This window comes from Opisthorchis viverrini (genome assembly GCF_000715545.1).
Source record: "Opisthorchis viverrini unplaced genomic scaffold opera_v5_394, whole genome shotgun sequence".
In the NCBI taxonomy this organism is placed as follows: Eukaryota; Metazoa; Platyhelminthes; class Trematoda; order Opisthorchiida; family Opisthorchiidae; genus Opisthorchis; species Opisthorchis viverrini.
The window spans coordinates 183,074-198,191 of NW_008752048.1; the positions used below are offsets into that span (position 1 = coordinate 183,074).

A 15,118-nucleotide genomic window follows, 5' to 3' on the forward strand; every position below is an offset into this window, starting at 1 on the left:
TAAGGAAACTCCCAATTAACGTGGGAGATGAACTTCTGGTGAGATTTAACGGAGAGGTTTCCTTTTACGTAAGTATTTCTGTTGCTTTCTCGCCGAAGAAGCAGGTTGATGAATGAACACGATAATTCCTACTGGAGTAAAAAGTTACGGTCGTACGTTTTCAACAACTGAAACCGCCGCAAAATTCAACAATATCTTTCATTATCAACGCGCACATGAATGCAGGTCCCAGGGGTCATCCAGGTACGTATCAGCCAGTCAAATCTATCTTACTACTTCACTGAGTGCCTTTTGTAATGGTGTCGCACTAGAGAGCTTGTTGACCGTATAATTCCATCAATCGAATTTCTCCGTTCCTCCCTGTACTGAGAAACTGCACTCTACCAGGTGACGTCATTTCGTGTCGGGACAATTGTTGCAGACTAAAGTGCATGACGGATGCGTCTGTTTATGCCTCACACTTAGGAAATGCAAACTGTCTGATGTTCCAGAGTCTTGGGAGATGCCTATGAAAGTCGAAAACCAAAGTGAACAGGTAAGCACATTTTTCCATACCTTCATAAATACGGGTAATCAAACGTTGATTTATATACTGATGAGAGTTGGCTTGTGAGCACTCAGAACACAGCAACAAATGAAAGTGTTACTTTTTAAACCACACTCTGCCATACCACCCTGGTTGGCGACCGCTAACCACCGACATGCCAAGATCACATCGACAGTCACTTGATCCGTCCAAGTTTAGTTGGTTCAGTCATATCGCGGAAAGTCCGTCACCAAAGCTCTCTAATTCTGCTCTCTAAAGCACATTTCTACACAGCTAACTCACCTCCGTGACTACGCAATTGCTTGGTCAGTGTCTCAGTATGACGCCAGGATGTGTCGTTTAAACTGTCATAATAACCGAGCAATTACCAACAAGACCAGTCTCCGCTCCCACAGCACATGTGTAAGAGGCATGGACAAGCGGTATTAGGGGATTAAATACTTTTTACTTACATTTCAGTCTGTTCATAACAACATATATCTATGACGCTGACTTGCTTAGCCGCATGTGTATGTGGCGGCAGTTTGTGTTCGAAAATTGGTGAGCACTCTGTGAGTTACAAAACACTTCTCTAACGTTCCCGGGGAATCCCTAACTTTTCTCGGTGAACACCAATTTTTACACGGAAAGTACACATCCAAACGTTGGAGTGTTCGTCAAAATTCACTGGAAATCTGAAGGTCATTCAGATTTTTCGGGGAATTTGAAGGCACTCGCCATGTCAACAAACCAGCCAGTTGAACTTAAGACGCCGCGCGCTCAAATGTGATGGGAGAGTACCTACGTACAATAATTGTTCAGCTCGATGCCAAAAATGACAATTCAATCGAATATTTTTTCAAATAAGAATCAACGACTTTGAAAGAAATGGCACGCATGGTCTACAATTTTTTTGATCGCGCTGTTACATACATGATGGGGTTCTACTCTGAGAATTAGGACATAGAAAGACTTTTGTACTGACAGTGGGTAGAGGGAAAGTGTTCATGCTAAACCATAGGCAGAAGAAAAGTGATGACTAACTTTTTAACGGTCATTTGCCTATAAAAATGGCTTGCGTATCAGACAGAGAAGGAAATATTCTTTGTACCGCAAGAAAAAAGAAATGGTGACAGTGATTCTTGTCCTGCAGAGATTAAGGTCATCCGAAGTTTGTCAAGGGGATGCACAATCAGTAGGGGTACATGGTGGGTGAGGAAACTGGCAAAGACTGGGGTCATACAAGCCATCTCTGATGAAGAAAGGAAATTACGAGCAAGAACCATTGAAACTTGTATGATCCGTTTTGGCGCTGGGACCGATTGCACCTGTCCTTGTTACAGAAACACAGGAAACCGTAGTTCGCACGAGATTCGGTTATACAAACTAAATATTTTTCCATTTTCATGTTTAGCGAATGTGAGCAGTTGCGGACCATGCGTTTTCGTCCTAAGTACGAAACCAGAAGAAACAAAATCACGGTCAAGCACTAACGTGGTAAAATATGCAGTGGACTAGACCAGTAAAAAGTACAAAAACTAAGTGAAATTCTGGAAATGAATGCGGCTGGGGTTACGGTAAAACGATCTTCATCATTAACGTGCACTAGGTGGGTGAAAGTAAAGCCGTATGTCTATTTTAATTTAAGGTACAAACAATGTATGGTTTTCGCACCTATGAAGGCAGTTACCTCCTGGGTACAAGTAGTTTCGCCTCTCATCATCAGTCGCGCCCTCAATTGGGCTCATGCATCAAAGCTATTTCCTTCAATGCATAGCTCCTTTTCCAACCCCCGCCAACTTGACAACCCACTGACAGTGCTGGATTTATGCACCATTTTACCGCGTACTCGTCGTACAGTGGTTGTAGCTGCCACAGTTTCGTTCACCGATGATTCGGGGGGGTGGGTGGGTAGCTGCGCATTGCACGCGCGAGCTGGTAAAATGGTGCATAAATCCAGTACTGTCAGTGGGTTGTCAAGTTGACGGGGGTTGGAAAAGGAGCTATGCATTGAAGGCAATAGCTTTGATGCATGAGCGCCATTGAGGGCGCGACTGGGCCATGTCTGACAATGTCTCTAGCCATTGATGTGGACCGTCTCGGGGTCCCCATCCAGGAATACGGCAGTGACCAACGCAGCTGAGTTTGCTGGTAATGGCTTTCATACTTCGCTGCCAAGTCATTATTTGACCGCCTCTGGCTCTCTTCCAACCTTCGCCTCTGGATAATATGACTGCCTCGCTCCAAAACGTAATCTGGATTCATGCAATCATATTCGATGGAAAGAAATTGGACGATGTTTACAAAAATAGAAGACAAATTCTTCACTCCAAAACATTCATACTCACCTTTTTATGAGCAGCCAACCCTAAGTGGTACTGAACGCGTAACCCAGCATAGCTGTACTTGGAAATCGGGGCATCATATACCTATCTTGGCAATTTAATTTGAAAATGGAGCTAATCTACAAGGCAAACCAGATTGTCTCCAACTCAGTAGTGAATAACCATTTTACATGTTTCATAACTGTTCTTGTAAGAATCAGGGTGAAGCAGTAGAGCATAACTCAGGCTACTTTTGAACACTGGTGGTATTCAGGGTGTCCGGATATTTTGGTAAATACAAGCTAGAGAGTCATTGCTACTGAGTTATCACAGCGAAATAAGTCGTAAAACAACCATACAGGCTATGTACACCAGAGTAATTTATTCTCGAGGCCTCAAACAAAACTTTGTGCTGCATATCAAGGCCGTTAAGTTGGTCAGCTGGTCTGAGTTTGAACTTCTTTCTTTTGTTGTTCATCTAAACCACCTTTGAGATAAGGCTATGTTCGGTATCCACAACGTTGTGTTGTTTACTGTATTAGAGAAATTCTTCCAAGTCCTTTTATGTCCTGAACTGTCGCTGAAATATCGCTCGGAAATTAATTTGATACGAACAGTTTATTGTCGCCTTACGCGATGTTACTCGGGGTCGGTCACCAGGACTTCTGCTGTGACTCTTAATTCTTCAAGAAGTTCGCAGAACAGACGTAATGATTAAATGGACAAAGTTCATTGGGATGCTTCGGGCGACCAAATTTCCTTATAAAAACTGCATTATATGAAGCGAACTATTTTTGATGATTTAAACTCGTCTGCATCACGTAAAGTGTAAAACACTAATGGAGTTGTCAGTATTGAGATCTTTACCCACTCGTCTGCTTTCACATCTAACCTAAATATGTGATTTATTTAGCCTGACAGTTGTGTCCCTATCGCAGCTAAGACCAAACGTTCAAATTAGTTCAAAACTGTCCCACCTTTTTACAGTCCTTTCATGCCGACATTTTAACCTTCTGTTTTCGCTTGATGGATGGGCCGATTCAACCAAAGTATAGGTGTTTTGTGCTAAAGCTAGGATGGAGATGAAAACAGATTTACGTGCCAAGGCAATGTAACTTTTTTGTCCTGGAAAGAGTGTTTTTTACAAGAACGGTTAGCAGAACTATTTTCGGAAAACTCATGAATGTATTACCCATGTGCGCGAATTCATTGAAATTCGGTACCATTACTTACCTTCAGTTTCAAGTGCCCATTTGAAGCAAGGTGCATTGCAATCGACAACAGGAACTGAGGTGGTCTGGTCACTTCGGATAAACGGGTCGTTACAGTGAGCGTTGGTAAACGAGTCGCAATTGTAGCAGTGAATCCGCTGACCTGCACGACAGAAGCAAACTTTAGATTACAAGAGAAACATCACATCGCATTACTAGCTAAACAGCTGCATTTTGGGATGGATACAGTGAGACCACTCCTGATCTAACTGGAATGATTTAAGTCACTGTCATTTTGTTCTGCCGTTCACAGAAGTTGCAGGTGTATTGGCCTCTTTTAGAATATTCGGATGTCGTTGGAGCAGCGTGACAGGTAAATAGTTTAATTTTCTCATGCGGTGAAAATGCCACTAAACTTTTTTTCAGAAAAACACCATTGACTTTCTAGGTGACGTATCACACTACCAAAAATGCTACTGAAAACGTTTTGATAACCACCATACAGGCTAACCCAATTTAGAAGCTCATTGGTTACGCGTAGTATCCGAGGTTTCGTAAATCTTTTGTTTTTGTTGTATATTGGATTGTAGGCAACTGGCAGGACACAATTGACTTTACCTTTCGTTCGTGACATTTTTCAACCATATACGTGGTTTGTTATGTCAACACTTTGCAATTTACCATTTGGAAAGTCATACAAGCTGACACAAGAGAGAGCAGTTGGTTTAGTTGAAGCACACCGTAAACGATAAACTGAGTTGTGTTTCCTGTTCACCTGGTTGATACTAAACTTGAGTTGAAAAGTGGTCATTTTCATCCTTTTTATGCAAATGTTCATTGTTATTCTAAACAGTGGTTTATTCCTCAAGCAGCATTTAGTTACTGAGTCTCAAGTCTTGACAAACGCATCCACTGTGCTTCAGAGTCCTTAATTCACGTGATCTTAAAGAAGTAATTTTTTGGCTTTGCCGTTGCAATGAAGTTCGTGGGAACATTAGGCCAACAGAATGCGAACCCCGCGTAGAATCCGGTACGAATTAAGAGTGTGGTGTCGATATTAAAGAACTTGGCTAAGATAAAACTCTCCTGCCGCCTAAACAATGTGGTCCAATCAGAACAAAATTTGGTGGACTGTATTGCTGGACATATCGCATCTTATCCACAGAACCCACACAAATCTGTCAACCTTATCAGCTGTCTGAAATTTCTGGTTATTATATCTACTATAAAGTAGTTAAAGGATTTCCTATACCTATTCATTAACCTAGCAGTTTAAACGATACGATATATTGCACGGTGATTCTAGATGGAATTTAAATTTTGAGCCACTGTTGGATACACGCATCCGCCAATATTTGCGAGTGTTGGACGTACCAAAGTAGCCAGTTAGCAGAAAACCATTAGCAGTGGTAACTCGCTCGCCATCAGGAATCCGAATTCATCCACTATTACTAGGCCAAATACAGGAGTGTGATCTGCAAATGATATATATACTCATTGAGTTCAGTAGGCATGGGAGAACTTGAGGGTGCTTTTCGACCCAGCAAGTAACCAATAACTTCAAATTTCCAGTGCGTACGTACTCCGTGTTTTAAACTTTCCCTTAGAGGCCTCAGCAGTTTAGAAAGCTGATCCTTAAAAGTGCAATCACGTGATGGATTTCAACCCTGAATTTTGGTTAGTCTGTTTTCACATCGGTGGACTAGATGTGGGATAACAACTAACAGTAGCGCTGAAAATGGCTCTGTTTACCTCCTATACCTGACTTGATAAAATGCTGTACTTAAGTACATCTCTCCGTTTTTCAACGTGAACACACAATGATGCTGCCACAAAAATTCTATCTTTAGACAAAACTACTTTAACGCTGCACAAATTTACTTATTGTGGGAGCAAGGGGGCTGCCCCGTTTAATCTTTCCACACCAAATGGCCCACATATTGGTACGATTACGAAATATGTATTTTTATCTTGTAACCAACTATTTAGTAGGAAGAAACACCACAATCGCCTCGCTTGCACGCATAATTGTCCGTTATTTCCCAAACTCAATAGTCCGCTCAGAAAGGCAGGATTTATCACCCTACAGAAGAACAGAGTACATAAACCCATAAGTTGGCAAAGTTGCCACAAGCCGTAGCTATTTTTTTAGTTTTTACTAATTACACCGGCTCATGTAGAATCTTTGAGGTGTGCTCCCAAGCTTCTGACTTTGAATTAGCGTCTTTTTGATCAAAAGAGTTCAATTTGTGGTTGAAGAACGGCAACCGCATCGTTAATTGTCAGATAAAAGAAACTAGTCTCTTGGCTTAAAGCATACCGTGACCAGGACAAAATAATTTGCCTGCCATAAACCTCAGAAACCTTCATCTGCAGAGCCTTAAACCCAAACAAAGCACTTAGCTAGTCATTTAGGACGTCACCGATGGCTTATAGAACTCTCCGTGATATCAATTGCAGATGGTGAGAATACCTGACGATTGTTTGAAGACTAAATTGTCCTGAGACGCGCATAAACAGCAACTCGGTTACCTTCACAGGTTTTTCAATACAATATTCTCGCTCATAAGATCACGAAGAGATAGGCAATTAAATATACTCGTTGCACCCTTGTCATTAAAGGTGGGTTTCACTTTTCTGATAGGTGTGGCAGTGTGACAATTTGGCCACCATACCGTCATTAAGGGAGACTTTTCGACAGCTAGGATGGGGTTTTTAATGCAGAACCACTCAGTGGCGAATGATAAGTGCATATTAAAACGGGCGTAATGCGTATGAGAATCATCGGTGGATGGTTATTTTGGCCATGTTTTTCCTCAATTCGATTAGTAGCACAGAAATAAAGTCATCTAGTAAGCAACACAATTTCGAATTGTTTGTTGTGAATTCAAGTTACCTCCTGCATAAACGAACAAAAATAAGGGTTTACTTTGTGTGAATTCCCGTTTCTTACCCCATTGGCAAATTTATTACAAGAGGAAAGGGCAAAATATAAAAATTGCAACCTTCCGAGAGCCGGGGTTTCTTTATAGTTCCTCTGTCCTTTAAATGAAAAAACAGTCATCAGTAGTTTCCTGTACATCCGCGGTCCGAGTCTACCAGTAAGCACTAGTCGGCGGAATTTGACACTGCAGTGGTGTGAAGTTCACTGTAGAATGGTGGAAACCTCATTGACTGGCTGTTGTTGGTTTATGCTCAAGGTTTGCCGAACTCCCTTGCACACGATCGGTGTAAACGCATTTGAGTTTTACCCTGGTTTGTGCAACTTCATTGAAGGCAGAGGAAATGGCTGCGTCATTTCTGATTACAAGCTTTTCAGGCGGAATCAAAATCCATAGGTCTTAGTTTCCAAACGAGGATGCAGCAGATCCGCAGGAAGTCGTCAGCTGAGGTGTTGACTAGACTTGAAAGAATTTAATCACTGAAGCAAAACAGTTTGACTTTGAGGTATGCATAAGGTAATTTCTGGAGATAAAAGACAGTCCCTAAAGGATGAAGTGCTCTCTTGACTTGACGAACGCCGGTGACGAGGTCCGAAACTTTCAGTGGTGGTACCTGTGTAGTCAACCAAGTACAACAAGCCTGATAAAGCTCCATTTCTAGCTAAAGCATCCAGGCTCAAGAAGTAACTGGTAACCGCTTATCACTCTGACTAATTCGTCTTTGGGAATGCTTCTCTCTTACTGAGGGTGCAGTGGCCGCAATCAGCCTTTTGAGAGCTTCCTTGGGGGAAGTGCATTTATTTTGAAATTTTGGCCTTCAAATGTATTTTATCAAGGAACGACTGCGACTCCGTCCGATAGATTTCAGTTCCGAAGGTTCTGGTCACGCCCAATTCCAGGGAGACAAGACTTGTTTCATTAACAGTGACTCAGAGTAAATAGCTGATAACAGGTTCACGCTAGGTAAACGAACAAACCAAAACTACTCATACCTTCCGCCGTCAGCCTTTGTATCTCTCAAAAAGAGTTCTTGATGTCCTACGGTCAGCGCTCCTTATGAACTCAGCTTTTCACGTACCAATTTCATATTGTAGTTTCTAAAAAACGATTAAAGTAACCGTCTACTACGATTTGTGCTGAATCCGTTTTTCATGCAAGCCACTATTCCAAATAACTATCCCATTTTCCTTCAAATACGAATGGGATTAACTGATCTAGTTAGGTTTTGAATATAATGGAACACGGTGTATACACCATTTCAAGGAAGCTTATGTCCTTGTTCAGTGCTTTCACTGGAGTGCACAAATTTTTAACCAATGCTTGTAGTAATTTTGGTTCACCCACTGTTCATACTTGAAGATTCTGGTACTCCCAATGCTACCACACAGTCCACTCCGGTACATTACAGATGCTGTTTTATGTGGGAGATTTAAAATGCGCCCTGCACGAGGTCACAATAGGAGGTGAGTAATACGGTATCCAGTTTTCTCTTAGATGGTCACCTTTTGGGTTCTTCAGGCGGTGTGGATCCGGCTAATACTATCATCAGTTATCACCGGGAAAACCGTATTACAAACCAACAAGTCTACACCAAGTCAATGTTTACGAAAGACTGATAGTGTTTGCCAACATGTCAACGGCTAGTTAACTTAAGATGAAAAAGGTTACTGATGCAAATCGACAATGGCACACTAAAGATAGAAGGAAAAGTAACATGCTGTGGGATTTTAAAGTGTCACTAGTGAACGTTACATCTGTTCATTGGAAGGTTGGTGTCTACCATCAAGCAAGGTTGGTAGTGATGCGCGCAAAGTCCTGGTTCCAAAAGATATAACTGCTAGATGCCATGAGAATATGTTCAGAGGGATAAATTTAGGGCTGGTATCCTAAGTAGCGGGACAGAGCCTACAATCGAGACTAGGGTAGAGGCCATTCACAATGGCGTTTTTTTAAAGCTCTCGGGTGATATAAAGGATAAAAATGACCGTGAAGATTTGAGCACACTGTGAAGGAGTGTTTTCAGTCGTCGACTGCGTTATTGGTGCGCAACATTTATGCAGACAGCATAAGAAGCATAGTAATACAGCTTACAAGATAGGAACGTTGGACAGAATAATTTTGGAAATGTCGACGGCTCACCTGCTTTTTTAGTGCAAATAAAATCTAATGTGACCTCAGAAGGGTAAGGTGCCAAGAGACATTCTTACCGTGCTGCATTCATCAAAACAAATAGGGGTGGGTTGAAAGAGACGCCCAAATAAAGCTACTAACAGGCGACCGGTTTGTAAGCAGCAACTACGAAATTAAAAGCAATTAGAAGAAACAACACAAGAAAGGAAATACAATAATATGCATATCAACTGGATTTCACGGATGACTCAAATGAGGCACTCTTCTATGCTATTCCTCAACGGAATGTGCTGCACAAAGTCCGCCTCATGTTTCAGTTGGTAATATATTTGAGATATTTCGGGATACTTTCACAAACGAAATAATTCAAAAGAATGCTGAAAACTTTTTGACAGTTTATCACCGGTTTTGCTTTTCTTGAGGCTCATCAGTTAAGCGCGGTTCCCGATTTTCCGTCAACCTTATGTTTTTCTTGAACTCAAAATGTACAGATTGCAGCAACTACACTCATTCGTATATCCACTGAGTTCACACGTAAGACCCAATTCACAGGGTTGTTACCTGATACCAACCGTGAACACCTGAAGCCTGTCTACGGTGAAAATACAACGTGCTACACACCCAGTACCACAAAATGTGTGACCCAAGGTCTCAGGGTGCAGATAAGTGCCCTGTTAGGGACAACGAATCACACGATGCTGATCGTCAGCCAAGAAAGAGGAGACTCTCTGAAGACGTAGGAAATCATGTCTTGTATTGGGTGGAGGATTCAGTTAAGCGGTCAGCGAGTATGTTTATACAATTTCTTTAAGAATACAGAGCGATAATCTTCTTTTAGTAGCTAAGGGTGGATGCTGTAAACTAGAAAGAATTCAGCAAACAACCGAATGTGACAGGGATTATTCATCGAAGGATGCTTTACTCTAAATTTGTATGCACCAGAGTACCTTGGAGTACTTACGAACCTGANGTTGGAGGCTATCAGTCACTGATTTATCTTTTCGCCTTCACGGATACCTCATGCCGTTTAATGTCAATAAATTTGAACAAATACAGTCTTTGAAAATTCTCTGTATTTTTGCACTGTCCGAATGAACTATATAGTAACTCAAGGCAGTTCAGTTGTTACGCAGTTTATATGCACGTGGGCTTTTGTGCGTGCAATTAGGGGATCTCATACTACATGATTAAGATAACTGTCCTGAGATCCTTTTCATAGCATGTGTGTTGCAGTGGTTGTTACAAAAGTTGGATGAGTGTCTGGATCCTTTGATGCTGATTGCTTGAGCTTTTCACCATAAAAATTTAATGAAGTTTGTTGCTGTGAGTTTCTAAACCCAACGCATGTGAGCTGGTTCGTTTGTTAAATGTACCAGAAATTTGTACTTGTGACAATTCGTCCGTACGCCGCTTGCTAGAAGAACACGTTTATAATAACTTAGTACAGTTTTTATTTTACTACTTCAAAGGCAGACATCAAGTTTCATCTGCTGCGACTGTAATCACTAGTGATGACTTCTGGAGTCTGGAACATTTGCCGATGCGGTTGTTTGTACGTCTTTGTGGCCACGCGCATTAATAGCCGCTGTACTAACCCAACAGCGTGGTGCTTATCTTTGGTGGGTGGATACTACGGCGGCTTTCGGTACTCATTTACCGAGTGGTAGTGCTTAGCATTTTGAATAGCACTCAGGTCTATGCCTGGAAGGTTCTTCTGAGCATCCATCTCATGCCAGCGTCCGTTTTGGGATGGTTCTGTATAAGTGCCCCAGAGTCTCTGTGTCTGCATCAGAGGCGTGATCTCGCTTTCTGTCTCCATGCATCTAACCAGGTGTCATCATTAGCTCAGACGTGTTGATGTTGATTGGCAGCTGGTACATTTCAAATCTTTCCCCGGCCCATCCAAGTAAAATTGTGGATGCTGTTTGTTCGAAAACTTTTCCAAAATCGTTAACACTTTGAAGTCACCAGCATGGAGCGCTCATCATAGATTTGTTATTATGGCAGCTTTGAGATTGAAGTGCTATGGCTGACAATGGTCTCAATTTATCCCTAAATGGACCGTATTATACCAGGATAACTTGACATTTGAAGTAGTATATCCCTGACTTGATTTTCGGTACTTTGCCAAATTGCACAAATACTGCATGAATTATCTTCAGGAGCATTCTTACACCATAACAGGCTTTCAACTTGTCAGCGGGTTCGTAATACAAGATCATCAGCAGACAGTACCATGTCGGAACAGTTCAAGCATACTGCGGAAATGTAGGTGAGTGACATATACCTTTTTGACGACATTTTTCAGTGTTTTATTGACTTTTGAAGTCTAAATGATTGTCTCGCAAAAATCTGGTATTCCACAATGCTACCTTTTTGGAATGGTACCGCATCTTTCATGTTACAGCAGGTTCATTTGAAAGCGGAATACATTGGATGCACAACAAAGCTACTCAGCTGGAGGAAAAACACATTCAACCGTGGATAGCTTCTGGAACTAGGTTAGCGAAAACTAGTTTAGTCATACAGCATCTTCCAAACACTTTAGACAACACAATCCCGACAAAAGTTTCCATATTTTCTACAGAGTGACGGTAATAAACCAGGATTCGTACAGCATCATACAGTTTCAGTAGCTGAGAACAGCGTCACTCGACTACGAGACCAAAGTTTATTTCCACAGAAACTGTTCGTTCCTCATAGTGAACCAACTCCCGGCTTACGAATTTCCGATAATGAACAAGTAATCATTGCGCAGGCCGCACTGACAACCTGCGGTCATCCTGTTGGTGACTTGAATCAGTTGTATCCCAACACGTGGCCAGTAACATCTCCCACTTTGCCTTTTCCCTGGCATCTAGTGTTCTCATTAGATTAAGCCAAAATAACCATAATCATTCGGCTTTTTAGTCTTAACGCTACCAAGCTGCCATGCTCCTGTCCAAACCTAGACAGGATCATTTAGATTCCGAGGTCGGATTGAGATCACGGATTTTTCAGTCAACAGTTTGGCGCATTATTTCAAGCCATCCAGAATACTGCCGTCTTCTCCTATGCAACTCTGTGACTTAAAAAACGTTAGAAAAAATATGCTCACGTCTTTAATCTTTGTTTTATGTATGAACCCTTCTGCTGACATTCTTTGGGTCTGCTGAGTGTTGGCCATTTGTCCTCAACTGGAATTCAGCTTACTATTGGTGTCACGATATTATCACGACTTTTGCGTCACATACCATCCATAGTGGTGGGCTCCTCAGTCCTAATATCTAGGCGACCGGTGTCCTCTTGCATCAACTGCAAGTCCGTCTTTCACAAGGCCCGTTAAGTGCTGTTTGGTATGCCGCACGTCTCGCAGTCTATCCTGGTGGCCATTCGCTACAGCGATTTCCCAAAATGACCCAAAGTTTAACAGCGGGAAAAAACGGCAAGGGGCTTGTGAAAAAAAGGTCGTCAGGAAAGACCGCTGACCTGGGTAGTCCAGCGATGGAAATGTAATATCTGGTGTAGTCAAGTCCCAAACATAAACTCAATAAGAAGCATTCCATGCGATGATCTTGAGCCATCTCTGAAGTGACTCTGCCTGTTAAGCATTCGACCGCGTTCAACAAGTTGCTTCAACAAGTGGTGCATCACTTCTTTGTGAAAATGGCACGCTTTTCACTATCATATTTTAAACAAAATTTCCGGGTGCCCGCGGGGTTCAGAATTCTGCAATGTGTGATGAGCGGATATTGGCACCCATGATTTTTCGAGTTCGGATAAATGATAGCAAAAGACTCAGAGATACGTATTATGCGTATATATATTTATAAGTTCAACCCTAAGACTGACCAGATACTGGCTATATGACGAATCTGTAAGGGTGACATGCTACGAAATTCCGGGCTCCAGCTGTCACATTAAGCTGACAGTTATTAAGCAGGATTCGGTCAGGTGCGTAAGAGGTTCACGAAATTTGCCATTTATGCTTGCTAAGGCATTGTTTGTGGCATTCCAACCTCATATTATTGCTATCATGTGGTCGTTGTCCTTGTGTGGTTGGGAAGGCACGCCACAACTTGGAGCTTGCGCTCTCGTAGGTTTCCGGACGAGAGAGACCCGTCCGTGTAAGCGCAATTGAATTCAGTTGTGAGAATGTATACCTCTGAACAGCAACGGATGTGACTTAAATGTCCCAGTTCAGGTGGTATTCTCGTCGTCAACCACTGTAATTGTCCGAATTTCAGATTTTCACCTCTCGTGAAGAGTAAATGAGCCGATGCATCATACTCCATGATAATTCATACGAACGTGGCTAGAAGTCTGGCTGTTACAGGAAACCACCCAGAGTCAAACCACTCCAATACTGTGTGCGTTCTTATCAGGTTCTGTGCGAGTGTTGATGCCTGGGTTACAAACCTCAGCTTATCGAGCCAGCACTCAGCCACTACCAAAGTATGAGGTTTATCCCAGCATTCTGCCAAGGGATTGGCGTAGACATTCCCCTGGACATCTACCTGTCTCGGAGAAATTTGTCCTCATACTTCGTCTAAACGAGCGTAACGAGAGTTGGCACCGCTTTTTTCACTGGGATGTTGACACCGTATGGGTAAATTTAAAAAAGCGTTACACCATACGCAAAGACGGAGAGTGACGAGAACAAATGCTTAAGAACGCTGTTGCAGTGCATATAAAAAAATAAGGTTCTATTCATTAGTGAAAGCCTACGGCGTCTTTCTTGAACTCCTCGTGGGTAATAAAAATGAAGAATCGAAAAGTTGTGGGGATGAAGACACTCGAAATAATATAGTAATAGCGCAGCTTCACTTTGTATGTGACGAACTAACGATAATTTTTTTCGGAGGTTGTGGTAATAGCGTCAACCAAAAAGTACAGTGCGAAATACAAACCTGGACAATGGTCAGGATCAGCAGCGAAAGCGACTGCCACCCAAAACATCGCCAAGGAAACCGAAAAATGGTTGCAAAGTACCATCGGGCACCTAGCTTCTCATCCGAACTTGATCAACATCATCGGCCGATCGAGAATGAGTACCGGAATCAAAACTGCCGCGTAAAAAGTCCATCACAAACAGTATGGTCAATTATCGATTTCAGGTTACGCAGACGAAGCAGTTGTCATATGAGAAGACGAAAGGTACTCTGAATTTCAGCAGCAATCCAGAGGATAACTTTTAGATAGTAAGATTACGTCGCTCGAATTCCATTTTTAAGCCTTCGAATGTCGCATTTAATGGGCTTGTTTGTTCAAACCCACTCCATCGACACCGGAGTTCCTCGAGTCCCTGAAATCTCAACGGAAGAGGGATGAAGGATGAGAACGTATGATCCAAGCGATTCCCTGTTCAGCCATGAGTGCCGAAATTACATGATGCAGATGAGGATGTTAGAAGGCATTTTATATTTAGAACTATTCCTTTCTTTCTCCTGTTATTGCAATTTTTCCTTTAACTTTACTCTAGGTTTGTTGATCTCATCAAGCCGTTTTTTCAAGTAGTTCACTTTATTTTCTCAGAATGTGATGACAGAAGACGAGCTTTTAATTAGGGTGGAACTTTTGCAAATAAGGCAGTGCACAGCTGTCGGGAGTCGATTCATGCACAAGCCAAACTGAAGCAAATTATTAGCTGGTCCTAGTCACCTGATCCACACCGAAACGTGCAACCACTGCATACGAGGCCCGGGCGTCGTCGCTCGACCTCTTCTCGACTTTCCAGGTTAACATATTACTTCATAGGATGCTACTGCTTTTGCTGACTCATATAGCACTAAAATATGATTCAAAAAGATGAAAGCAACCTAACGTTCTGAGTGCGAAGTCTTAACTAGGTTACATTTTCCATGACTATAGTTAAGTTTGAATCGAGATTTCCGAAAACACAAATGTTGAGTTTCTCCGAAGCTTTAATTGGAAGAAATGATGTACTTAGTCAGAAAAAGGTTGTGTGAAAAAGAGAGTTCGGTGGATACAGTAAGGTTCGCGGAC

The 15,118-nt window shown here is 42.1% G+C and overlaps 1 protein-coding gene across 1 annotated transcript; it reads right to left on the reverse strand.

Annotated features, from left to right (window-relative positions):
• Positions 1-1,403: 1,403 nt before the first annotated feature.
• T265_10639 (hypothetical protein) lies at positions 1,404-14,182 on the reverse strand (the record flags this gene model as incomplete). Its single annotated transcript, XM_009177078.1, has 3 exons — positions 1,404-1,975; positions 4,084-4,224; positions 14,023-14,182. 3 exons carry the CDS (start codon positions 14,105-14,107, stop codon positions 1,764-1,766), a joined length of 438 nt encoding a protein of 145 aa, XP_009175342.1.
• Between the last annotated feature and the right edge of the window lie 936 nt (positions 14,183-15,118).